This window comes from Alosa pseudoharengus, unplaced genomic scaffold (genome assembly GCF_046254945.1).
Source record: "Alosa pseudoharengus isolate Yale_2024_CS ecotype anadromous, Long Island Sound unplaced genomic scaffold, YU_APseudo_1.1 YU_APseudo_1.1_scf_2, whole genome shotgun sequence".
NCBI classification, from domain to species: domain Eukaryota; kingdom Metazoa; phylum Chordata; class Actinopteri; order Clupeiformes; family Clupeidae; genus Alosa; species Alosa pseudoharengus.
The window spans coordinates 21,005,289-21,032,298 of record NW_027468663.1 but is presented as its reverse complement, the minus strand read 5'-3'; the positions used below and the strand labels follow the sequence as shown (position 1 = coordinate 21,032,298).

The 27,010-nt window shown below is 45.7% G+C and overlaps 1 protein-coding gene across 3 annotated transcripts; it reads left to right on the top strand.

Moving 5' to 3' along the window:
- On the top strand, positions 1–27,010 carry LOC143134064 (protein strawberry notch homolog 2-like). Of its 3 annotated transcripts, XM_076294137.1 has the most exons (32): positions 1–253; positions 1,318–1,516; positions 2,365–2,444; positions 3,663–3,762; positions 8,689–8,835; positions 9,438–9,518; positions 9,774–9,882; positions 10,221–10,381; positions 10,821–10,954; positions 11,187–11,277; positions 11,375–11,518; positions 12,044–12,161; positions 12,531–12,636; positions 13,275–13,428; positions 13,787–13,963; positions 14,159–14,256; positions 14,668–14,750; positions 16,112–16,297; positions 16,457–16,578; positions 18,201–18,332; positions 19,073–19,208; positions 19,375–19,487; positions 19,955–20,026; positions 20,225–20,333; positions 20,441–20,512; positions 20,803–20,946; positions 21,670–21,764; positions 22,044–22,136; positions 22,245–22,376; positions 23,982–24,058; positions 24,556–24,746; positions 25,008–27,010. In XM_076294137.1, exons 2-32 carry the CDS (start codon positions 1,400–1,402, stop codon positions 26,939–26,941), a joined length of 5,508 nt encoding a protein of 1,835 aa, XP_076150252.1. In that variant the 5' UTR covers positions 1–253; positions 1,318–1,399; the 3' UTR covers positions 26,942–27,010. The 3 variants fall into 3 exon arrangements, with proteins under 3 accessions (XP_076150252.1, XP_076150254.1, XP_076150253.1); XM_076294139.1 differs by lacking the exons at positions 1–253; positions 1,318–1,516 and adding an exon at positions 1,918–1,926; XM_076294138.1 differs by lacking the exons at positions 1–253; positions 1,318–1,516 and adding an exon at positions 1,949–2,014.

Genomic DNA, 27,010 nt, shown 5'->3' with positions numbered 1-27,010 from the left:
ACGTTTTACAATAAGGCTACTGAACCGAAAGCCATTTTCATTGCACGTCTTGCACCACCGGCTTCACTGTATCGGTACGGTAGCGCCTACTGTGACATCACGGTCGCTTCCTGCTTTATATCTTCCTGAAGTAGATGCTGGTAGCTACGGAAAGCCATGGATTAGGGTCTATGTTTATGTTCCTTTGAATTTGATTAAGGTTGGCTTGTTTCCAGGAGACTGAATATACGTGAACGACAGAAAGATAAAATCGGTAAGTGCATTGGTTAATATAAAATACACATCCCTAAAAGAACTGTAACGTTATAACCTCGAGTGAATATAGATAGCTAGCTACCAAGTCAGCGTTAGCTATCTAGCTAAACTCGCTCCCAGCGGATAGCTGGAGTGCTAACGTTAGCTAAGAAGCGAGTAGGCTATCTGGTCAGACAAAAGGGTTTGGCCCAGCTAGCTTCATCATTAAGGATTCGAGAAAGTCACAGTCTTTACACACTGTTCATAATCAGCTGAAATAGTAGGTAATTAGGTTTTATTATTCGGGTTATTGATGCCTTTGTAAACGTTTTACAAATATCACGCAATATTACTAGCCTGTGAAATCGGTGTAGCTGAAGGTGGCTAGCACTAACCTAATAGACTAGCCGGTTTTAATCACAAGCTAGCCAGCGACCTGATATAGTAGCAAGCTAAAGCTGAGTAATTAGCCCTATGCGCCTAGTCGGGATACGATTAGTAGTTTATTCCACACAGAGCAATTTTTGATGGTCAGAGATATAGTTTCCCAGTAAAGTGAAAGCAAGAAGTATCTAATCCTGGCCAAACTCGCTGGCAACGTGTTCCAAATTCAGGCAGTTTTCACGATAACATTGGAACTGAAAAGAGAAACGTCAGTAACGTTAAGGTAGCAGGCATATCTGCTGAACAAATTTAGCCACCAACCGCAAACGTTAACAACAGGAACACTCATATAACACATTCAAAGCCTGTTAATATGCATGGCTATGGCTACGATAAACTGTAGACGGGGCACGGTTGCCCATCTAGTGTAGTGATATGTTGGACTGTTGGCTAACTTTAATCCGCTTTAAGCGAGATTCCCTGTGGGCGCTCATTAAAATTATGAACAACTACTACAAGCAATAGCCTACAAGTTGGTATCAGTCAAGTCATTTGGAATTTGTGTTTATTTGACTTGGTGCAGTAACACCAGGCACACTTGTAGGTAAATGCTATGGTTAGTGCTATCTGTGAATATCAAATCCTAATCACATGAAGAGGAAAATGTAATATTTAATTCTCATCTCTTCTTTTGTGCAGGAGACGGATGGAGAATGATGCCAGAGGGAGTGCAGTTTGACCCATTGGTTGGCTCTGTCACCATGTACCAGCCCAGAACCTGATGCCCATGCTCGCCACATTTGTTGCCATGGATGCAGAGGACTACCTGCTCCCAGAAGACTCTCTGGACAGCCCTGAATATGGCACTCCCAGCTCTCCTCTGGCGTCCTCCATGGAGGTAAGGCAACCATTGGGTGGATGTCACAAACTGAGGGTTCGTCTGTCTGTGTGTCTCTGTCTGTCTGTCTGTCCTGTCAGACTCCAGACTTTGTAGATCTCAGAGATACCATTTCTGAATAGCAGGCAACTTAGAACTAATGCTGATGTGATGTGAAACAGGCATGGGCATGGACTAATTAGATCATCTGTGCACTATGCTAACTCTATTCTTGGGGCAGTGTGTCTGACAAAGACTTATGTTCGTATAACTTCACTTTCCTTTATAAACACCCCCCTTTGTGGAGTGAACATAATGAGCCCTCAGCACGGCCTGCATGTCTGTCTGTATCTTCTCTATGCCTCTTTTCATCCCTCTGTTCATCTTGTATGCCCTGCAGATACTCTTCATCCATTGTGTGAACAGCTGTGGTAATGACATGTTAGCCTATGGTTCCTTACCTTGGGTTTAACTAAGGGGAAACTTGCCACCTATTTTGCAACTTACGTGCACAAATGGGTATTTTGATGTATATTGCACTCTTACTTATCACTTATTTTTGGCTGCAGGGGCTAAGAGTTTTGTGTTGAAATATTCATTCATTATGAATGAATGTAATATAATAGGGGAATACAAGTATTGTGTGATTAAGTGAAAATAAGCATGTGTGGGCTTTATATAATCGTGGTTGGATCATTGTCCAAGTGACCATTCACTTTAACAGGGTGCACAAAGTCAAGGTAATTGGTGTTGCTGTATGCCTGGTTTTGCACCAGTACCAGGTGTTTATGTACACATTGGGCAATGTCTTGTGCATTTATATTTTTTCTCATTTTGTTTTTGTAACTTGTTAATTCCCTCTTTTTCAGAGTCCAATATTTCCCTCAAACTCTTGGGGATTGTCCCAGCAGACTGCATATAGTCAGCAGTTCCCTATGCAATCTGAGAGGTGAGTTCTTGCCTGTTGTCTATGGCAATTCTACCCACTTCGGCTTCAGATAAGTTAAGGAATCATGATTCACTTTGTATGAGTTTAACGTATGGTGCTGGTGTGTACTTCTTACATGACATCTGCAATGACATTGTCTGTGTCGTGGAGGTACCTGTTGCCATCTGATAATGCTTACTTTCAGCTTGTACTTGTGTGTGTGAGCGAGAGATAAGATCTAGGGAAGCTTCACATTGCTTACTCCCAGGGATATGGTGTGTTTGTGTGTATATATACCGGTAAATCATTTTACTTGTTTTAATTGACCTGGAAACTAGAAAAATGTTTTCCACATAATTTGCGAAACATAGCATCTCCACACCAGATATAAATGAAGAATGGTTTCTTACCTTGTTGTAAGTAGCTTGGTTTCAGTATGCTTGGGTTCCTTACCCAGGACCACTCCTGACTCCGTAGTCTCTCCCACCCCTGGGCTCCCTACAGAGCTGTGTCTCTCAAAGGAAAAATAAAACTCATGGTAACTCTGTTACCATGGGAGCTGAACCTTGCCATGGCTGAAACCGACTTTACATCTCTACCTATACATTTTGTCCTGTGATCAAATGAGCTGTGACCTTTATCCAGTTTGAAATCTGGTGAAAATGATGTATGAATGTTACATGCATTGTGAACAACTAGCATTGTTACCATTACTATCATTTGCTTTCAATCAGGTTTTATCATCTTCATATCCACAAGCTTCAAAAGTCTGAATATATGGGCCTTTTGAAAACAAAATGGATAATTCAAATAGGGTTTTCAAGTATAGGTATGCTTATCATCTGCTTGTTGTTGTCGGTGGTGGTGGTGGGGTATTTGGAGAATTTTAATTTAGTTTGAAGAACCCCGAAGGAGGTCCCTGGCTATAACAATAGCAGACTCAATATCCAGTCATATGGATTTCCATGGATCACCTTGGTGGTCGCTTAGTCCAAAATCTCAGACATTTCATTCTCTGCACATGACACTGAAACAAAGCAGACGATATTGCTACATATTTTTATGAAAATGGCATCAGTATTATACAGTATCATATCACCTTAGTTTCTTTAGTATCATAGTAGATGGAAACCTTAAAGCAGTCAGTTGCATTTTGATGCTGCCATCTAAAAGAACTTCTCACCCAGTAACTTCTCACCTAGTAAACAATACCTGGTCTTGTCTGTATATGTTTACCAGGCAGTACAGCTCGACCTCTTCAACTGTGACGCCAATGGATGTGTTCAACTCGGCACCCTTCCATGATGATTTTGACCTGACCAGGAATGATTTTCCTCAGGTAAGACTTGGAAGATAAGAAGGAAATAATGCTTAATTTGGGGTGGGGTGCTGTGCCTTTACACAATATTAGTGCATTTGAAGTAAACTTAACACTATTGTTTTCTTTCCAGTAGCACGCACTGAACAATAAAATGTTGATCACAAACCCTTTTTGGGCTTATGTGTAGGTTTTGTAAAACTTAAGTGTTTTATTATAGTTCAGTGTTTCCCACAGAATTGGATTCAATTTGTGGCGGTAGCTGACTTGGACAACGGGGGGGTGGGGGGGGGGGGGTAATTATGATCGTCTTGAGGTCTAATTGAGTGCCTGTCACTTTAAGACGTTCGTGATTAACACAGTTAAAAGGTTGCTGATGTGTGGATACAATTCATAACGTTTTCTACATAGTTAAAATAAAGGTTCGTACTTCTCCTTGGGACTTTTGAATTTTGGAAAACACTTTTCCATTTACATCGGGATTTTGCAAACATTCAGTGTCAGAGTCAATAAAATGAGCCGAAACGAAACGAAATTGACAAGCAGCTGTAAGAAGGCTAAGCATGCTAAATTCGACATCCAAACAGTATTCTAACGTTAGCTTTGAGATACTGCTTGATTGCATAACTTAACTGAAGTTTAGTCTCTTTAATGTAGCCTACTATGTTGTGATAAGACCATAGCAGAGTTAACTTCAATGCAGCAGTTTTGAACAAATTTGCGCAGCATGGTCACGATGCTAAGCGGATTTAATAGCAATTTAGCCAGACGTCTTCTATGCAATGCTTATGTGGCAACAACAATCCTTCAACAATCGTGAATATTTTGTTAAATGCACATGCAGAGGAGGGGCAGCAGGCTACGAGAGAGAGCGGGGCGGGGTAAGGAAAGGCTGCGTGCGTAAAAAGCGCAGCTCAATGGTAATGCAAGGATTTGATCTTATATTTAATTTAAATTAAATTAAACATAGAATATTAATCTGTGGCGGCCGATTTTGATTTTATGGCGCCCCGCCACAGATTAGTCAATGTATGGGAAACACTGTAGTTTGTCTGGCAGGAGTGGAAATAGTAAATCATTATATACCACCAGCCACTTACATCTTTTACCTGGTGCTAATTTCCACCCTGTTTTCTAGCACGGAAATTAATTATTGTTGTTCATTATGTATTCATTTTGCCATTAAGTGATTGGAAATGAGGGCGTTTGGAGAGGGCCTCCACTGTCATTTATTTTAAGTTTAGTAAATTAGTAGTTGACGCATAATTATTTGATAAATTCACCCTTCGCTAAGCCACACCCGAAAACCGCCACAGGCCAATCGTGGCTTAGCAACCCGTCACTAGGCACGGGAGGTCTGACAAGCTTTTCGAGTTTTGCCATGTTAACCTGTGGAGACTGAAAGCCTGTGTGTCATGAAGGGCACTTATTTGGATGTGTGGACACAGTGAAATAACATGTTACACTATAGAAACATGATATAATTGGAAAACACATATTGTTCTAACTGTAAAAAATGGCATATTGCATGATATTTCCATAACCGCGAGATACACGCTTCACGATAACGGCAAGAAGTTGTTAACAGACGTTCACCAAGATAGCCCATCAGCAATGTATTTAAAATAACACCTATTTGAAGTACCATTCATGATATGTTGTCAAATATTGAAGTTGTGGGAAGTACATAGCTTAAATGGTAGGCCTATGTTTCTTTCGTCCCCCATGCCTGTTCCATTCATTCTGGCCAGAAGAGTCGAATGAAACAAAACGCACATTCGACTTTTGCTTAAATAACTCATGAACGGTTTTGTTCAGAGATGAAATTCCAACTGTATTTGACAGAGGACAGAGATGTAGGTTGCTAGTGACAAAATATTAGCTTTCAGTGTGGTACGATGTCTTTGTAAATTACATTTCATTGAAAAGTCCCAGTTCTCCCCCTATGTAATATACGTGCAGGGTGCTAAAGCTTGTCAGACATAGCAACAGTAACTAAGGAGGGCGGGACTTAGCGAAGGGTGAATTATTAGTTGACTCCTGATAGATGTTTCTTCTCACCTAAATTTCACCTGTGTCTGTGTCGGCTGTAACTTAATTCAGGTCCTAGTGAGTGGATGTTGAAAATGTCATTGTGTTTTTTTTTCTATCATAACCCACTGCACTGTACACATCTGTGTACTAACATGATGACCACTGCTCAGCTTATCCCATGTAGGACGTGAGTGTCTTGCAAAGTGTCATCAATGAACCTAATCTAACCTAAGCCTAACCTGTGCTTTCTGGTGTTTGAAAGTGAACACTGTTCACTGCCATCATTTAAAGCAATTTTCTGATTCTTGTTCTGCAAGTCAGAACTTTGAATTATGAGCCTATGGAAGGGGTATCATGGAGTCTGATGCCTGCTTACGCCATCCTATATTATTTTTAACCCCTTTTTTGAAAACACTCGCACCCCGTACCCAGTGAATGATTCTTTGTGTAAGTGTGTTTGTTTCCTGTGTGAGGAGGAAGTGGGAGGATTCCCTGTGGGCAGCTCTGGGGTCGCTGTCTTGAGGCCGAGGGAGTGAGCGAGCGAGCGCTCACGCCGAGGCCCCTCAGGAAACACTGGGTCATTCTTTGTGTCACAAACACACTGGCAGGATCTGTCTCTGCTGCTGTGCAGAGTCTGTCCTCGCTCACTCACTCACCCCTCACTCCTCCTCCAGATTGCAACAGTCTGGTCTTTTTCCCTTTTCTCAAGGCGTTTGTTCACTTTGTCCTGAATTGGTAGCTGCGTTTGCGAATTTCATAAGTACAGCATGTCCTTCCCTGGAGTGTCTGGGCTTTGTGAGCTGCATGTTTGAAACGGTCAGTTGAGGACCTGCTGCCAGATCCACCTCTTGCAGTGGGTGGTGACAGACAGTACTCACTGACTGTCTTTATAATGTTGCGGATGCAGCGTTGCCTTGGTCCACTCTCTTGCTTTAGGCTGTGGGATTAGGTCTCACTGGGCATTCCAGTGGCCAAACCTCCTGTCTTTGCGAGCCAACCAAATAGATGGGACGTTATCCAGTATGATAAAGTGCTGCGACTCTGATCAGTTAAACAAAAACATCTCAGGGTTTCAGACATAAATGATTCAGAATGTGCACTATAGCATGAGGCGCCCTTGACTGGTATGGCCTGTACTGCTGCTATGCAGTGTGGTGGCCAGGCCATTCGAATGGCAATTTCAAATGCCTACTTTGAAAAAGGACAGTAAACGCTGCAGTGTATTCCATAGAGAAGGAGGCATTAAATGTAGCCAGTCTCTTGGTGGCAGCGCTGCAAATGGGAGATTAGAGTGTGTAGCTAATGTGAAATGGCTCTCAGGTTTCTGCGATTCTAAATGCATCATGTTCTCTGGGGAGGGCATTAGAATGTTTGGGTTTGTAGTTTTTTTTAGGGCAAGCTTGATGTCAGAGCTGTAGAGACGTCAAGCCCTTATCTCGTCCAAGCAGACCCATCTAATGCCTTATTCAATCATGGCGGCTACAGCACAGGATAAGCCCAGACTAGAGTTTCCCCTCCTCCTTGCTCGGGGTTATGCGGCATAACCAATACTGCACAAAATAAATAAATAAATAAATAAAAGCAATAGGCTTCCACAGATAAATTAATGAAATGTCCTAGTCTATAATATATTATAATTTGTATGTTTTAGCTCATTGACTTGCCTGTACATTTTCATTTATGACTACTTGCTTGTAACTCTTAATTTATGTGGTTATTTCCTTTTGTTTAGGGTGGGTGGGGGAGATGGCCATTTTGTTTCTTTCAGCTGCACTAGCTGCATGCTAAATCCTTCCTTTAAGACCATGGGTTTGTGTTGATGACCTGGGTGAAACTGAAGCTTTCAGGGAGCCCTTGGAGGTCAGATGTAATCTGTAGTGGCTGTGGGAAATGGCATGCCGTCTACAAAGCCTGGCATGGTGAAGGAATGTGGTCTTGGAGGTCTGTACCTGAATATGAAGACGGATCCACGCATAGATGTCAGTCTGTGCGTGTTATCCTCCGCCAGTTTAGGAGAACAAGGGCTTAGAAGGAGGTCTGTGTATGGCATTTTGCGTTTAATACTACCTCTAGGCTGCTGCTTCCAAGTGTCGAGAGAAGGCTTAGAAGGTTGTCCTCCATGTTGTTTGGCCTGTGTCCCTGTCTGTGTGTTTGGTAATTGTTGCCATCACGTCACCTCTCGAGCTATGCTGGTGGTTAATTGTGAAGTAATTATTGGCTTTCAGTATCTGACCTTTGTGTTCTAGTGGGGCTTTTCAACCACACTCATAACTACAGTAGCTGAGTTAAATGTGAGCTCCTCTCTCGCTCCCTCATGACTTGCTTCCCATGCAGATCAGTATGGGAACATATCAGTTTTCCAAGTAAGATGGAATTGAGTGATAAAGTGGCTGTGTAGACTTGTAAAGACCATCTTGGCCTGAAGCCACGTTTGAAGTAATACACTTAACTCACTCGGTCTATGTCTGTTTGTCTGTCTCTCTTTCTCTCTCCCCCCTCCTGCTCCCCAACACACATGCGCTCTCACACACACACACACACTTCATATAGTAATAAATTAAGAATCATGGGATTGAATGGTCTGGTCTTATTTGCAGCCATCATCTACAGCTATTATGCAATTACAGTAATGCTATAAAGCCTTGTACTCAGTCATAGTAGGGACATATTACTCTGGTGAACTAAATTGCCCCAATCATCATTATTTACACACTATTATTGAGCTGCCGAGTAGCCAGACATACAGCACCTGTGTTCTGTTATCTCCAGTATAATATGCAGCTTCTGCTTCAGAATAAGTGAGATTGTATGCAGATGACAAATGTTTAACGATGGTTGAATTTTAGATCAACTTCTGTATCTCTCTCTCTCTCTCTCTCTCTCTCTCTCTCTCTCTCTCTCTCTCTCTCTCAGGAACTCATTGATGAACTCTCCAACAACTCCTTGTTCTCCTCTCCACGTGACTCGCTGTCAGACTATGGCGCAGACAGCTTGCCACACACCTCCACTGCCATGGTGCCCTGGGGCAACATCAACACGTCTGGCATTAGCCAGAGAGAGGTAACACACACATATATATATATAGATAGATAGATAGATAGATAGATAGATAGGGGGGAGAAAATATTGATTTGGCAGTATATCATATCTTCTTTATGCAATATGTTATTGAAACGCTGCTGCCAAATATCCTCCACCATCATCCAGTGATTTGAGTCACTACATTTATCCTTCTGGTGGCACTTATCAAATGAATGAGGGTAATGCTCTGCCCATTGTTGATGGGATAGACATTAGGCAAAGAAGGAACTCAAATTCAGAGGAATAACTCTTTCTTTACACAGATATGGTGATGTATCATAGATGAATCGTTTTGCAATGTATTGAGTATTGCCGAATCAATGTATTGTGATATCATTATTGTGGGCAAAATACCATGACCGTATATAGATTAGTGAGTTACTCTGTGATGCCCACCCCATACTGTCTATATTTATTCCATTAGTGACATTGAAGTAGATGTAGTTATTCTCGTTTTGGTGACAATGTTGTGTTGTGTGCTTTTGAATGGAGCAAATAGACTTCATCATCTTTGTCATCTACATGTAGATATATGTCAGTGTCCAGTTGTTTGTTGACATCATTCATTCCACCATCGGCAGAGCCTGAGCAGAACTCATGACTTGAGTAGTCTGGACGACCTGTCAGCCATCATCAACACACCACCACTGGGAGGATTCCAGGTAGCCCCGGGTCTACCTCCTAGCCCTCCTCCTTTGTACATGATCAGCCTCATCCACCCATCCATCCCTTGTTCTCCTCCTGTGTGCTGCTCCGCTCATGTACCCTTTCATGCACATACTCTGTTCATGTTCATTTGCATCAGTGCGCTCCCATGACTAATGGAGTGGTGTCAGTTATGTCAGGGGGAGTCCAGGGCAGGTGAGTTGTGATGGCCACATCAGCTGATTTTTCTTTCTTTCTTTCTTTCTTTCTAGCCCTCTGCTCCAGTTCCACCACCTGCAGAGGAAGAGGAGGAGGCCGATGAAGAGGAAACGGAGGAGCTGGGCCACGTGGACACATACGCTGAATACAAACCATCCAAATGTAAGGGCTGCTCTTTAAAGCTGTCTTATGCCCGGTTTCCACTCAACTTTTGAAATCAAATTTTCAACAGGAAATCCTGAATGGAATTGCTGCAAAATTCATATAGAATCTTGTCAAATAAGAATATGATTCAGTTCCAGTTCAGTGATGTCAGTTCCAGGGGCTGTCACACCACAGGATTGAAGGCACTGGCTGCCATACCATAGGCCCTTAGTTTATGGGTCTCATCTGTCAGTTTATGGTGTTATGTATTTCTGCAGTTCAAAGCCACTTTAACTGACTTCAATTTAGGTGGAGTTTTGGTAATGATCAACTTCTCGTTTCTTCTTCACGGATAGCCACCATTGGCATTTCCCACCCGGACTTTGTTGTGGAGACCAACACCCTGTCCAGCGTGCCCCCACCCGACGTCACCTACACCCTCTCCATCCCCGCGAGCGCCATCAACACTGGCATGCTGTCTGCCCTGCAGTTGGAGGCCATCATCTACGCCTGCCAGGTACAGCCCCTCACTGCTGCAAGGTCTGCATGCTGCTTTTCTGAAACAGAACAGCAAATGGCAATGACCGTTAGAATGACTGACACGGTACAGAATGTGTCAGCAGGACCCGATGTGAGAGAGAAGAATCCAGAATACGGAGAGATTAAAGATGCGGTCTGCGGTTGGGTTTCGCACAAGGTTCTTAATATCTGAGCTCAACAGCCAATCCAATTACACGCCTCCCTTCTGTGATCCTGAATCATTCCTGCATTTTCACTGCTTGTTTTCACCACTGACTGGGCGTACTTGCAGTGGCTCTTAGCATGTCAAGTCTCAACTAAACCCTTCTTAGAATCATAAACTGCACCTTTAATAACAGTGTATCAGTAGTTGTAGACTGTTCAGTGTGAATACTTTGCAACTATAAATTGTATGTGTGTTTGTGTTTGTAATACAGCAACACGAGGTGATTCTACAGAATGGACAGCGAGCGGGCTTCCTGATTGGAGATGGGGCAGGAGTGGGAAAAGGCAGAACAGTGGCCGGCATCATCTTGGAGAACTACCTGAAGGGCCGCAAGAAATCCCTCTGGTGAGGAGACTGTTCTCTTACGTATATCTTGGAGACCCTGGTGTGTGTGTGTGTCTGTCTGTGTCTGTGTCTGTGTCTGTGTCTGTGTCTGTGTCTGTGTCTGTGTGTGTGTGTCTGTGTGTGTATCTTGAGTCATTTGGATAGCCTAAATGTATTATTGTTTCTCTGCACTGTCCATGGTTTGATGCTAATGGGGAAATGTTTTTTTTTTTTTGGTCATTGTGGTTTACAGGTTCAGTGTTTCCAATGACCTGAAGTATGATGCGGAGAGAGATCTCAAAGACATTGATGCGTCCAGTTTACCCGTTCATGCTTTAAATAAGGTTTTTACTCCTCTTCCACACTCAACTATATCCACTGTCTGCTCAGAATGAATGCTTGTGGAGATTCTCTCCTCTGACTGTGCTCCGTCCTCCACAGATAAAGTATGGAGACACAGCTACCTCAGAGGGGGTGCTGTTCGCCACATACTCTGCTCTGATTGGTGAGAGTCAGGCAGGCGGGCAGCACCGCACCAGACTCAAGCAGATCCTGGACTGGTGCAAACCCAACTTCGATGGAGTTGTATCCTCTTTCATCTGTCCCCATAACACAGGACACTACTTCTATAACACTGAATGCTTTTTAAACCTAAATGGGCTTAAACCATCCAGGAGGGATGTATCATGTATCACTGTTTAGATTTGTCATTATCATTTGTAAATCAGTGGATGAATTGCTAACAAACAATGGTTACACTTGACAGTGTCGACATAAGAGAGACATGACACTGTCATGAACGTGTCATAAACAAATCATAAACTCATCATCTGTTATTAAGTGACATTCGGTTCTTGTCATAACAAGTTATGGTTAGAGGTTAGGATTAGAGTTAAGGTTAGAGGTTAGGATTAGGGTTAGGTTTCATGCGTCATGTCAGTGTCATGTGTTCACGACAGTGTCATGTCATTCTTATGTCGATACCGTCAAGTAAAGTGTTACCCAAACAATAGGGCAATTGGAGTGTTTTGTTGCTTGATAGAGCTTGATGCCTGCCAGGTTATGTTCCACTTGTCCAGAGTGTGATGGGTCCTTGACTAGCTGCTTCAGATTGTTTTTGATGAATGCCACAAAGCCAAAAATGCAACATCCACTAAAATGGGCAAGGCTGTACTGGACCTCCAGAGCAAGCTGCCCAAGGCGAGGGTGGTGTACGCCAGTGCCACAGGTGGGTCATCCTCAGGGCAAGGGCTCCAGATCAGCTCCGCTCCTGCTGTCTTCATACATGCCACACAGAGACAGGGCAAGGGCTCCAGATCAGCTCTGCTCCCGCTGTCTTCATACATGCCACACAGAGACAGGGCAAGGGCTCCAGATCAGCTCTGCTCCTGCTGTCTTCATACATGCCACACAGAGACAGGGCAAGGGCTCCAGATCAGCTCCGCTCCTGCTGTCTTCATACATGCCACACAGAGACAGAGCTGGACTCCAGTCAAACGAGGGAAACCCTTTTGCATGCAGTTGAGTGGAGCACCAGAGTTGTCACAGCTACTTGTTTTCTGGCTCCTTACAGCCCCTGTTCTCCCTGTTCCCCTAGGTGCCTCTGAGCCAAAGAACATGATCTACATGAGCCGTCTAGGGATCTGGGGGGAGGGCACGCCCTTCAAGACCTTCGAAGACTTTCTGCATGCCATCGAGAAAAGGTCAGCTCATGCCTCAGAGCTGCATGTCCTGCTGGGGACGGTTTCCATCACAGATCACCTTTTCCCTGCATGATGCTGCTGTCATGAATGGGTTAAAGCCAGGCGCTGAAAGCCACCACTGTGAAGTGTGTTTCCGGTTTTAGCGTGTCTCTAAACTGGAGTGCTTTGGAAGAAATGAGCTGAAATGTTAATCCTGAAACTTTTATTCTCCAGCCCAGGTTTTCACACTCCATGAAGAGTCAATGCATGCCATCACCAAAGATCCTTAATATACAACCGTCTCATGCCATACATGCCATCACAGTAACTCCATAGAAACTCTGCTTCCTACTGACATCTTTTCTCAGTGTGTGATTTAATGTAGTCCACAGAGTGTCAGTGTACTGTAATTATATCCTTCTGTCTAACTGTGACGACATGCCTCACAGCTAACATAGTTACATTAGTTTTGACAAGAAGAAATGTGTAAGAAAAACGGCCGACTAAATGAAACATCGCCTGACAGGAAGAACCGGATGTGTCTTTAAAGCCTTTATCCATGTCACTCGTGGCTCGCCATGCGTGGTCGTTTGCCGTCACACACACCTCCTGCACTGTCCAGGTTAGTTTAACCGTGACCTTGTTTACTTTTTTGCCAGGGGTGTGGGAGCCATGGAGATAGTTGCCATGGACATGAAGGTCAGCGGCATGTACATAGCGCGGCAGCTGAGCTTTGCGGGTGTGTCGTTCCGCATCGAGGAGATCGCCCTGGACAGCGAGTTCAAGCTGATGTACAACAAAGCAGCCAGACTGGTGAGGGCATGTTCTGTTAACCGAACGCAGGGACTGGGTGTATGTGTGACGGGTGGATGGGTGGTGGAGGTAGGTATTCCTCATGGTCCCTTTGACCAACCGTGGCTCAATCAGTATCCCCCTCAATTGCCCCCGGGCCTGTCTATGTTGCACTGTGTTGGTCTGTAGCCTGGTCTCTCTAGTGATTCAGCTCTTTGGCTGAAAAAGACCAGATTATTTGATTTGGAATCTGTATTTTTCTATTAGACTATTTCAGTGTTTTTGTGCAATCTGTTCTGTGCTTGATTGATGCCGTTTAACTGCCACCTTCCCTCCTGCTGTGGGCCTGTAATTTGAGTCTCCCCTATGTTTTGTGCAGTGGGCGGAGGCCTTGGCCTTGTTCCTGGGGGCGGCCAACACGTTGGGTCTGGTGTCCAGGAAGTCCCTGTGGGGACAGTTCTGGTCCTCGCACCAGCGCTTCTTCAAATACCTCTGCATCTCAGCCAAAGTGCGCCGGCTAGTGGAGCTGGCCAAGACGGAGCTCGAGCAAGGCAAGGTCAGTCCGAGCTCTACCTCTTACTTTTGAGACTCTATATTCCCTGTGTTCACATGAATGGGGTTGGATGTGCCCCTAAATCTTGACAGAATGACACATTAGTGGCATATCTGTCAGTGTCTATAATGTGAACTCTGCCTTATCATAACTTCAACACTTGACTCTTATGTTCTTGTCCTCTTTGTCTGTCTGCAGTGCATTGTGATTGGTCTTCAGTCCACGGGTGAGGCTCGCACCAGAGAGGTGCTGGACGAGAATGATGGGCATTTAGACCGCTTTGTCTCTGCCGCTGAGTGAGTGACCCCTGACCTTTCTTCCCTGTAGGGCCCTGTGGCTAGACTATCATGACGACTTGTCTCGTTACTCCTGTTTTACTGACTATCCTGTCCTGCTATGCAGGGTGTAATCCGTCTGTGTGTGTATGTATTGTGATAAATGACAAGGTCATACTTTGTACGGTCATGGTCATTACACACACACACACACACACACACACACACACACACACACACACACACACACACACTGCCATGAGCCGAAAATGACTGGTCCCTCTGAGATTGAATAACGTTTGGCCTCCTAGAAAGCACAGCCCTCACTTTGGTGTTGCCACAGCTTGAGCCCTGACCACAGTGTGGTGTGGTGGTGTAATTGTACCCCACTGTAAACGAGGTGAAGCTAAACTGGGCTCCTGTTTTCCACAGGGGTGTGTTCCAGTCGCTGGTGCAGAAGCACTTCCCCCTGGAGAAGCCCAAGAGAGACAAGCCTGCTGGGAACAAGAGGAAACGTAAGCCCTGAGCCTCCTGCAGCCGCAGCCCCAGGCTGTAGAGGAATTACACTGAATTTACCTGTGGTGACCGTCAGTTGTATTTCCACATATGGATTTACCGTAAATCCTCAAATTGTGACCGGAGTCTTTTATTTACTTAGGCTGCGCAAAGCACAGGTCTTTATTTGGGGCAGGCTTATATTCGAGGCAGGCATTTTTCTTTTTAGGCATCTGTTGTAGAATTTTATTCTTAGAAATAAAGTAGGCTAAAAGGCCACTCATAAAATAACAACTTGCCAGACACGCCTTCATGAACAATAACAAATTAGCGTAGATAACGGCAAGTTAAGGTTATATTTTTTTCTTTTTATTGTAACATGCATTCTGTTTGGAGCGGCTACAGGCTATCAAAAGCAGAAGATTTTCGTCTTGGTTTGGGATTTAATTTACTTTAGGACTGTTTGATATTGCTAAATGTTGGGACTGATGGACACTGAAATCTGGGGGTATTTGATGTTTCACTATTAAGTTTCATGTAGTTGAAAGAGTGTTGGATTTCCACCCGCTTATTGCAAGACAAGGCAGCCGCTTTTTATTTCATTGAATGTGCGCTGTGCTTTAATGGAAATCTTATTGCATAACCAAGTAGCCTAAATTGAGTTATTTTTTTAATGATGTATGATTTAGGCCTGCTTTTTTTTTTATTAAATCCGTAGGCTGGAATACCTCACAGCAACAACTGTGTTTAAATATAGTAAGCCTAGTACTGCTTCAGCCTCTGGCAAGCTCAGAAGGGGGCGGCAAGCGACTGGTAGCTTGAGAGCGACATTTTGGAGACCTTTCATTGGCAACAGTAGGCTTGCAACTTTGAGGCCGGCGGCCTATTAGACTAACCAACAATATAAAATATTAAGAAGAGGTATTTTGTTTCATTGAGTTAAATCGAAACAATGTCTTCTAGTGCTCGTGGACTGATAGCCCTACTGATAGGCAATTACTGTATTTTCCGGACTATAAGTCACACTTTTTCATAGTTTGGCTGGTCCTGCGACTCAGGTGCAACATATATATATTTATATATATGTTTTTTTTTCCTCTTCATGACGCATTTTTTTACTTATACTCCGGTGCGACTTATAGTCCGGAAAATACGGTATTACCCCGGCTTGTATTTGGGGGCCGGCCTTTATTTGTCCGAATCGACCACAACCCGGCTATTATCTGAGGCCCGGCTATTAATAGAATCCCAGCCATAATTTGAGGATTTTATGGTAAATGTTTTGTTTTAACTGTGAAATACATTGAAAAAGTTCAGTTGCTTTAAATTTGTCGACAAATTTATGAGATGGATGAGATTACCATGCGTGTTCCTTCTGCAGGGAAGCCCCGTGGCAGGCCCCCCAAGTACCCAAAGCACAGTAAAGACATGGTCGGCGAGGTGATCAGCATAAGCGACAGCAGCAGCTGCGAGTCGGACGGAATGGAGAGCGACTCCAACTCTTCGCCCGAGTCCCCACAGGACAACGATGACGTCATCTTTGTCAACCACATTAATGGTCACACAGGTGAAGCCCTGAAGACGCACCCCCACCTCTAATCCTGTCCTCTCTAGTGTTGGCCCTCTCTGCTAGTTAATTGGACGGGCTGCTTTGTCTGACCTGTTGCTCAGTAAAATGACTCACACTCTCTTTGCACCCTGCCCCCCCCCCCCCCCTCCACTGTAGCCAAACTGGAGGAACTGAAGCAGGCTCTGCTCAGCAAGATTTCTGCTTTGGGAAAGGAGCTACCCCTCAATACCTTGGATGAGCTGATTGACCGCTTCGGAGGACCTGAGATGGTGGCTGAGGTAAAGCCTGATCTTAATTGATACCTTTGTGTCCCAAAGGCTCAGGCCATCCTTAAAAATATTCTTGTTTGCAGTAACAGCCAAAGAAAATAAATATAAATGGCTCAGTAGGTAGGTCAATATTTTCAGAATACAGAATACTGCTTTACTAATGTACGATACAATTAGTTTCATTGCTTTTGCATGATGCTCGCATGAGATACTACTGAGAAAAAAAAACATGTTTTTTAATGCAATGTAATTTGAATGCCTGAATGGAAGGATTCAGGAAATACAATACGGTATGGTAAACGGCGGAGCAGATAGGCGTAAATCACTGATGTGGAGATCTTTACAATACTCAATGCTAGACAGTGTACAGTCTCGGCTCTGTTTCTAACTATGGAAGTTCCAAGAATCCATGTTGTTCTATTAAATGTCATTAAATAATTAAATAGCCTTCCAACAGGTTGAAGCGGAGCTTTGCTACCAACGTTATCGAGTAGTTTCAGTTAATCCCGCGCAGACGTGCACAAGCATGCATTGAATGAACGCTCATACCACCACTGGTTCCATGGCTCCATGTTTAATGACCTCAAATTAGAAAGTATGTCCTCCTGATAGCAGAAACTAAGTTTGTTTTCTTTTTCTGTCAGTCCGCGGTTTCTTGATCAACTGCGTAGCAAATTATCAGACAAAGCACCGGGCCTATTTTCACTCCATGACTCCGCGGACTAGCAGCCTCCACGTTGCTGACCCATAGTGTGAGAAACGCTGAATAGACCACAAACAATTTGAAATCTTCGACACGGTCACCGTTAGACTAGAGGGGAGAAGGGATAGGAAAAGATCTGAGCACAGTTCTTCCAGAACTTCGTGCCAAGTTAAAGCGTTGTCGAGATGTTTCTGTGAATGATACGAAACGAAGGTCATAGTGTGACATGCGTAAACCAATGTTGTAGATGACGCCACAGGGTTTTATTTAAAAGCGAGAACGTAGCCTGCGTTTGTATGTAGGCAATTTATATTCACAATACTAGATATTAGATTAAAATCTAAATATTATTTTATTGCATTTGTATTAGTAGTTTAGAGTTAAAAAAAAATTGGTCTGTCTTAATTAATGCAAGTTTACAACCGGCAAGTCGGTCGGACTAAAAGCTAGAAGAAAAAAAAATGTTTGGGTTAGTTCTAAATTGACAGGGTCGGTCAGGTTACGGCAAACAAAAATATTTTTAAGGATGGCCTCAGGCCCCTCGAGGTGAATGAAGCGGGCATCCGTTAAGTTGATTGTGAAAATGCTGTCGAGAGTACAGAGTAAGGGTGACCAACTGTATGTTTGGTAAAAGCTGTTATGAAGTTCAGTGATGTTTTTGTGTGTGTCACTGGAAAACTTCCTGGTGAAAAGGGGAAGAAAATCAGACTGAAAACCCTTTGAACAAAGACAGCATGGGATGCCCTCAGGATTCAATTCCTGTTTTCAGCCTCTGATGCATAAAGTCACACTTCTGCACTTGCTGTTGGTATAACTGTCATTCTGTGAATCATTTGCCCTTTGTTTTGTCTGCTTTCAATGTGGCATGTTCTGGTAAAGGAATGTTTCCTTATTGCACCTAATCATGTGTGTTTGTGTGTGTGTGTAGATGACTGGGCGTAAGGGTCGTGTGGTTCGTCGACCTGATGGCAGTGTGCGCTATGAATCACGTGCAGAGCAAGGCCTCACCATCGATCATGTGAACATGCGAGAGAAGGAGCGCTTCATGAATGGAGAAAAGGTTTGTGCTCGCATCATGAACACACCTCACACCACCCCCCTGAGCTGTGTGCCTTTTTACATTTATTCACTTAGCAGACGCTCTTATCTAAAGTGACTTACAAATGTCAATTATATTAAGTGCTCAGCTCAAGGGCACAATGGTGGAAGCCGGGAATTGAACCCACAACTTTCTAAGCTACTGCATGCTAGCCTCCTTAGCCACTACACTACCACCACCTCAACTTTTGTGGCGTTCTTTATGATTAACATTTAGACTAGAGAGCATGCGTTACTGAATTCAGGGTTCCCACAGGTCATGGAATTTCTGGAATATCATGGAATTTTGGAAAGTCTGTTCCAGACATGGAAAGTCAGCGAATTTGATCATTTTGCGGGCAAAATCATGGAATATCTAGGAATTTTGTCATAGCAATTTAAAATTTTCTTGCCAAAATACATTAATACAAATATATTTCCACTCAGAATTGGTGTATATCTGGTTATTAGCTTTACTGCTTGCTTGAGTAGTTGTGGTTAGCCCGACTTTTTTTTTATTCAATGCCCATTTATTCATCTCTCGCTCTAAAAAATAAAAGATTCTTGAACTATACACGACTGTTATGAAATTTTTGGTCAGTATATTGCACCCTTTTTTTTTCTCACTTGGTATGGGAACCCTGTGAATTTATCTACTGAACGATGACCCGTCACTCCTCCTCCTTGTGTGCTAACCCTCCCCGTGGCTCTGGTTTGTCTCAGTTGGTGGCCATCATCTCGGAAGCGGCGAGCTCTGGCATCTCCCTGCAGGCGGACAAGCGAGTGAAGAACAAACTCAGGAGGGTCCACATGACCCTGGAGCTGCCCTGGAGTGCCGACCGAGCCATCCAGCAGTTCGGTCAGTCCGCATCACACATCTCCACGCCACTGAACATGTTCAGTGGAAGTGTGTGTCTTGTGATGAGTTTCTTGTTTGGTGGTTAAACATGTGATCACTCAAGTGAGATGTAGACAGCTGATTGTTGTTGGTTCTGAGTGTGTCTGTCTCTCGCTCTCGCTTGTAGGCCGCACTCATCGTTCCAACCAGGTGACTGCGCCCGAGTACATCTTCCTTATCTCAGAGCTGGCAGGAGAGAGGCGCTTTGCATCAATCGTGGCGAAGAGACTGGAGAGCCTGGTAAAAACACACACACACACACGACTTCGCATAACTCCCTACAGCAGATGGCAAAAGCAGTGAGCGCATGTGTTTCCACAGCTGTATAAGCACCCTCACTGAGCAGCACATTGCCTAGTGGATAAGGTCATTTATCAGGTCATAAAACCAGTTTTGCTAACCCCCCACCTTGAGTGTGAGGGTGCTGATGAGCGCACTGTAGCGGATGAGTGTGAGGGTGCGGATGAGAGCACTGTAGCGGATGAGTGTGAGGGTGCGGATGAGTGTGAGGGTGCGGATGAGCGCACTGTAGCGGTTGAGTGCGAGGGTGCGGATGAGAGCATTGTAGCGGATGAGTGTGAGGGTGCGGATGAGAGCACTGTAGCGGATGAGTGTGAGGGTGCGGATGAGTGTGAGGGTGCGGATGAGCGCACGGTAGCAGATGATTGGCTGCTGGTTGACATGCGGCTCCCTTTCCACGTCCACAGGGCGCTCTGACACACGGAGACCGACGCGCCACCGAGTCCAGAGACCTGAGCAAGTTCAACTTTGAGAACAAGGTGAGAGCCAAGGGCCACAGTGGCCTTGTAAGGCTATGCAATTAATCAAAAGCCAATTTCAATGCTAATTCTGAAAAATAATCCTCATTATGATTTTTGTCCATAATCTAGCAGCCCTATGTCCTTGTTTTTAGTCATGTTTGAGTCATCTGTGTTTTTTTCTGATGAGTTTGTACTTTTGTTTTTGTTCTACTGTAGTATGGAAACAAAGCTCTGGATAAGATCACCAAAGCCATTCTTGGCCACATCAAAAACACTGTCCCAGCACCCAAGGACTACCCTGGCGGTGATGGTGTTTTCTTCAGAAGTAAGACGCCAGATGACTGTTTATTTTGGGGGTTGGGGGGATTATGTTGTGACGTCTCTGAGGCCTCCTCATTTCCAGTTGTTTGAGTGCGGTTTCTCTTTGCGTAGACATGAAGCAGTGCATGATTGATGTGGGAATCCTGGCCAGCAATCCTCGTTTCGTCATCAATGCTGAGAAAGGTGAGCAGTCCTGGCTGCCGTGTGTGTGTGTGGGGGACCTTAATACATTCGGAAGGCACTGATGGTTGGTTTGATACTTACACAGTAGAGATCATAGCCAGTTCAGTTTTTATCCGATAGCTTTGTTGCTGTAGCTAAGGAAGAATCTTGTAACTGAGAATGTCTTGTAGTCTTTCAACTACAACTTCCAATAAATGGATTGATATGTAAGTATTGGTGCTGGCATGTGTGTGGTTCTAAAATGTGTTTGAGTGGTGCTCAGTCATTTCTGTGCTAACCCACTTCCCCAGACTGCACCATCACCAAGTTCCTGAACCGCATCCTGGGCCTGGAGGTCCACCAGCAGAACTACCTGTTCCAGTACTTCACTGACAACTTTGAGCACCTCATTGAGAAAGACAAGAAAGAAGGCAAATACGACATGGGCATCCTAGGTGAGTGGCTTTTGGACGCTATTGAAAAAGAGCTGGAGATTTTGTAGAGTAAGGGGCTTTCCCACAACCTGCAGTCGCTTGTAGTTTGATTCGCGTCATTGATATGAAAGCTGTTGTGTACCAAAGGACCACACTCAAGGTGGGATTGTGGGGCACAGTTCACCCGAACTACAGCACCAGTGAACACTTGTTATGACCACTGATGGATCGATCTAAAGCAATTTTTTTTAATGTGAAATTATTTTCACAAAAAAATCTAAAATGCAACAATTATTAACAATAGAGACTAGAAAACAGCCGTGTGGACATTCATGCTTCAAAGCTGCACATTTATCTTCCATTGCTGCCTGTCTCCAGTATTTTCATTTGGCACAGCGAAAATAACCAAATTACCAAAAGACTGATTTGCTACAGACATTGGTAAATAATAAGCTGGGTGTTGCTTACATGTTGATGACCTGAACAGACCGTGGGTTTACCAAATAATGTAAAATATGAATAGAAGGCAGGGGAGTAGGAGGAGGTTAGAATAATCACTCTCGAGTTCCGACCAGCAAAACGGACCAAGGGTCCAAACAGCCAACATAATATGTCCATGATTGTTTGAAAGTACACCTGTACTCTACAGTATGCTGCCTTGACCTTTTCTCCCGTCGCACTGTTCTGATGGGGCTTTTTTGGTTAGAAATTTGAGAGTGTGTTTGTGTGTGCATGTGTCATTAGATCTGGCTCCAGGGAACGATGAGATCCGTGAGGAGACCCAGGAGCGTTTCCTGACCGCAGGGAACCCGCAGGAGGGACAGGTCATACTGTACAAGGTAAGCTTACATATCACAGATGCAACTCTCTCTCTCACTATATCTCTCTCTTTCCCTCCCTCTCTCGCACACACCATCACTCTCTCTCTCTCTCTCTCTCTCTCTCTCTCTCTCTCTCTCTCTCTCTCTCTCTCTCTCTCTCTCTCTCTCTCTCTCCCCTTCACAGAGAGAGAGAGAAAGCTTCCTCTGTTTTGTGTGCCTTTGAATTCACTGTGTCACACTATGGATCTGTTTGATCGTTGTTTCATTTCTGTCTGCTCTGATCCTTATCTCTTTCAGATCAGTGTAGATCGAGGTATGCCATGGGAGGAGGCATTCAGTAAGGCCAATACACTCACTGGAGAAGATGAGGGATTCTACCTCTCTCACAAGGTACACAGACACACACACAGCCACCTCAAGCATGTGAAGAATTCAAAGATAGATATGGTTATTTGAAATCTGATCTGTACTCCATGTATGTTTTTAATGTGTCCTCAGCTGCGGGGAAGCATGCCATGTGTACTGTTAGCAGAACAGGGGCGCGGGAGAAACCTCATCGTCTTCAAGCCCAACATTGGCAAGCAGGCTCACCCGGAGAGCTTGGACAACCTGCAGCTCCGCTACCGCAAGGTCTGGGCGCCCACTGACAAGAAGCAGAATTAATGTGCACTGCACAAAGCAAAACATGTCAGATACACTCTTAGTCAAGACAAACATAGTCAGTCAGATTATGTAAAACAGTGGTTCTTAAACTTTTTGTCTGGCGACCCCACAAAAAAGTATGGCGAGGTCTGGCGACCCCACTTTCCCCAAACCCATTCTAAGTCCTTACTCAAATACCCCCCTCAAACGTTAACAACTAAATCAAGCAAAAACTAGAAAGCAAAGTCATTTGTTTTATTTACTCCATATGAACATGAACCGAGAAAACCTAACAATCACGATTAAACAAGTGTAGGCTCCCGCACACACAAGCACGCACACACACACATGCAGCATTAAGCCTACAACGTTACATTAATTATATTTATGGCGATAACAATAACAATATTTTTTTATTTCCCTTTTCTGGTTTACTATCTTTAACAATTTCAATGGGAAGGGTGGGCATGCTTCCGTGAACATAGCAAGTTAATTATAGGAGGAATGCTGCATACGGCGACACGGAGATTTTCCTCCATGGTGCTGAGCCGACATCTGTATTTTGCGATGTCGTTTCATTTTGACAGGTTTTAAGCTCTCATTCGCCAGAACATCGCCGCAAATCACACATTGTGCGTGGTCGAAGTTATCTTTAACTTGGCAAGTGAATGCATATTTCAGAAATTATTTCTGATAAAGCCGACGCGCCGTTTGTTCTTTTTTATTCTCACCGGCCTGTAGACTTGTCCCATCTGACTATCACAGAGGAGTAGACGCACTGGTAGATGGCACTTCCGAGCTTTTGTTAATTTTTTTAAGTAGCCACCTGTCCATTTTGGCTAGTAGGCTACCTATGTCTTTTGTTTTGTTTTACTTAAAATAGCGGGAACAAGTTGAGTTTGCATAGTGGGAGCAGATAGTTACATTGTTTCTATCAGCGGACCAGTAGCCCATAGACTGAACCAGATCTCTTAACTGCGTGTAAATAAGAAAAAGGCAGAAAAGGCCAATATTATTTTCCTTTGTTTCACCTAATAATAATTTCAGACTGAATACAGAAAGTAATTGGCGACCCCACGGAAGTTTTTGGCGACCCCATTTGGGGTCGCGTCCCCTAGTTTAAGAATCACTGCAGTAGCCCATAGACTGAACCAGATCTCTTAACTGCGTGTAAATAAGAAAAAGGCAGAAAAGGCCAATATTATTTTCCTTTGTTTCACCTAATAATAATTTCAGACTGAATACAGAAAGCAATTAGCGACCCCACGGAAGTTTTTGGCGACCCCTAGTTTAAGAATCACTGATGTAAAAGCAAAACATGTAACTTGTATTGTAAGTGTAAAGTACAAATCACATACTGAACTATTTTGTGGCATGTGGGAGCATTGAGCGGACTGGTCTGTGTTTGCGGTGAAGGTCTTGCCCATTGTGTTAATAAATAGGAAAAATCAATTAGATAATTTTTTTTTTGTTGGACTTAAGACCTTGCCCATTATTCAAATGGTGGCCCCATATTTGCCTCAGGCTCCAAGGCCTGTTAGTGAGGGTTGGCTTGATGTGGGCTGCTGCTGACAATGTTTTTCTCCTGTGCAGGTGACTCCAGAGGAGGCAAAGGATTGCTGGGAAAATCAGTTTGAGTTCTCTCTGCAGAAATGCAGCCATGCCCACTGGTGAGTGTGTGTGACCTATGAATGAAAGGGTTGCATTACCAGGAAACTGTAGAAATAGCCTCCTTAAATGACCACTTGACCTTATGAGTAATCCAGTGGTTCACTCCTAGACCAGATGTCTGTCGCTCACTCTTCCAAGAAAGCCTCTCATTTTGAATGTGGGTTACGTTTGTGTAATACTGAAGTACATTGTGCTGATTTCGTAAGAGAATGAACCATGTCCCTGTGGAAGTGTTCGAAGAGATAGTCTTTTGGGGATAGAATACTGTACGCCAGTCTGTGCATCAGGGCTCATCAGCTAGGCTTTACAAATAGAGACATGAGGTGTAGCCAATCGGTCTTTTGGTAAAATTCACATACATACAAAAATCTGTTTTGTTCAAATTGTGTGTGTGTGTGTGTGTGTGTGTGTGTGTGTGTGTGTGTGTGTGTGTGTGTGTGTGTGTGTGTGTGTGTGTGTGTGTGTGTGTGTGTGTGTGTGTGTGTGTGTGTTTCAGGAAGGGCAAGTGTAAACAAAAGGAGCTGGGTCATGAGTGCTGGCTGGGCATGCGTCTAAGGCAATACCACATGCTCTGTGGTGCGCTGCTGCGTGTCTGGAAGCGCGTGGCAGACATCGTTTCCGACATCACCAACTCCAGCATCCTGCAGATTGTCCGACTGAAAACCAAGCACAACAGCAAGCAAGTGGGTGAGTACCGTCCCAATCCTCAGCCCCGCCTCTCCACCACTTCCTGTTGGTGTGGTGTGTAGGCTAACCACCATTGGCTCTTTGGGTCCCCTCGGTCCTTCATGACTACATTGCCCCACAGATCATGCATGTCAGTGGGTCATTCCCATCTGACCGGAATGAGCCCTCACTGGACTTCTGTGTTGTGTTCTTCGGACCGTGTGCTCCCCTCTGTCTAACCGTGTGTGTGTGTGTGTGTGTGTTCTGCTCTGCTCCACACAGGCATCAAGATCCCGGAGAACTGCGTTGGGCGCGTGCGCACCGAGCTCCTTCAGATGGACGAGGAGGTGAAGCGCCAGCGGCAGGAGCGCGAGCACAGGGCCCAGGAGAAGCTGGCCACCGAGCAGCTCCTGCTCCGCCTGGCCAAGCTCCGCGCCGCCAACCCCAACGTCAACCTCCACAACCTGGCCGCCTTGTACCCCAGGGCTAGCGCCGCTGCCACCGCCTCCGCCACCGGTTCCCACCGACTCCTGCCGGCCCTGGTGAAGAAGGAGGTGGCGGAGGATGAGGTGCTGGACCTGACCCTGAGCCCTTCGCCCTCGCCGGACAGCAGCACGGCCGACGGGGGCGCAGACGCGGACCGCAGTCCCAGCCTGCCCGAGACGCTGAACCTGGAGGCGCTCATCTCCCAGGAGAAACAGCGGGAGAGGAGCAGCAGCGCCCACACACTCACCCTGCACGCACGCCAACTGCAGCAGCAACAACAACAACAACATCAACAACAACAACATCAACAACAACATCAACAACAACAACACCACCAACACCAACAGCCGCCGCAGCAGCAGCAGCAGCGCAGTCCTCTCCCGCCGCGCCTCCTGTCCCAGCAGAGGAGCCTGACGCCGGGGCAGGCCCAGCAGCGGCAGCAGCAGACCAGCCGCCTGCTCATGGCCCACGCCAACCTGCACCAGCAGCTGCTGCAGCGGCCCGGGAGCCCGCTGACCAGCCATGGGCGCCCGGCCGGCACCGTGGGCCGAGGCCCCTACGCACAGTCGGCGCCGCGAGGCCCCCCGCTCCGGCAGCCCAGGCACACGGCCAACGCCGCCGGCGCCGGCGCCGGCGCGCACAAAATGCAGCGCGCGAACGAGAGCGCGCACAAGATGCAGCCGCTGCAGTCGGCGCCGCACACGCCTCTGTCACTGAGCGCACTCAAGCAGCAGATCCGCACGGACACACACAACATTCTACAACAGCAGCGACAGCAGCAGCGGAGAGAGCTGCCTTACGCTCAGCAGGCCACAAACAGGCAGCTCCTCCCCAACACTCTGCATGGCTCAAACACACACGCAATGCACATGGGCAACACACACACACAGCAGCAACAGCTGTTAAACACACAAGCATCAAGTACCCGCTTGATGCAACAGCAACAACAACAGCAACAGCAACAACGACAGCAGATGATCCACAACAGCCTGGGTCCGCAGCACAGCTCACACGCCCAGCCCCGAACTCTCGCTCAGACTCAGCCGCACGCCCAGGTGAACACGCAGGCACTCTCTGTGAGCCCGCCCATCGCGCTGGACAGCTGTCCATCTCCCGACGACATTCTGGACTTCCTGGACTGCTCGGCGTCCTCCGCGGTCCTGCCGCCGTCGTACTACTCGGCCGCGTCCTCGCACGCCGTCTCCTCCTCTCCCTCGCTGTCGTCCTCGTCCTCGTCTCCCACCGTGGCCTCCTCGGCGTCGCTCTACTCCGCTGGCCTGCCTCTGCCCATGGGCACGGGCGCCGGGTCCTCCTCCGTCTTCGTGCCCTCCTCCACCTCCTCCTCTGCTAACCTTCCCATCCTGCCCTCCAATCACGCTTTTCTGTCCTCCAGCAATGTGTTCTCCTCCAACAGCGGCTCCTCCATCCTCCCCCCGGCGCATACTCTCCTCCCCTCCTCAGCTCACACCAACTCCTCCCACCTGGCCTCCTCCAATCACTCGCTTAACCCCTCCCTCCTCTCTGGGGCCCACTCCCTCCCATCCCCGCCTGACGCCTACCTCCTCTCCTCCGCCAATCCCTCGCTCTTCTCCTCGTCCTCGTCCTCGTCATCCTCCTCCTCCTCGTTGCCCAACGGCCACTGCAGTATGGACGCCTTGGACATGTTGAGATCTGCCGCTGGCGACCGACAGTCTGTCATCCAGCACAAGCCAGAGTGGGACGCCACTTAGTGTCCAGGCTGCTCACTCGTTTGGCTGACACTGTTCATGCGCACATCAGTACTGCTCCCCTGCCCCCCC

Bases quoted from the DNA above. Each gene is read 5' to 3' on its own strand.
- LOC143134064 (XM_076294137.1), top strand. From the start codon at position 1,400: ATGCCCATGCTCGCCACATTTGTTGCCATGGATGCAGAGGACTACCTG. The intron at 14,257-14,667 runs GTGAGTGACCCC...TGTTTTCCACAG, and splicing joins CGCTTTGTCTCTGCCGCTGA to GGGTGTGTTCCAGTCGCTGG. The intron at 24,747-25,007 runs GTGAGTACCGTC...TGCTCCACACAG, and splicing joins GCACAACAGCAAGCAAGTGG to GCATCAAGATCCCGGAGAAC.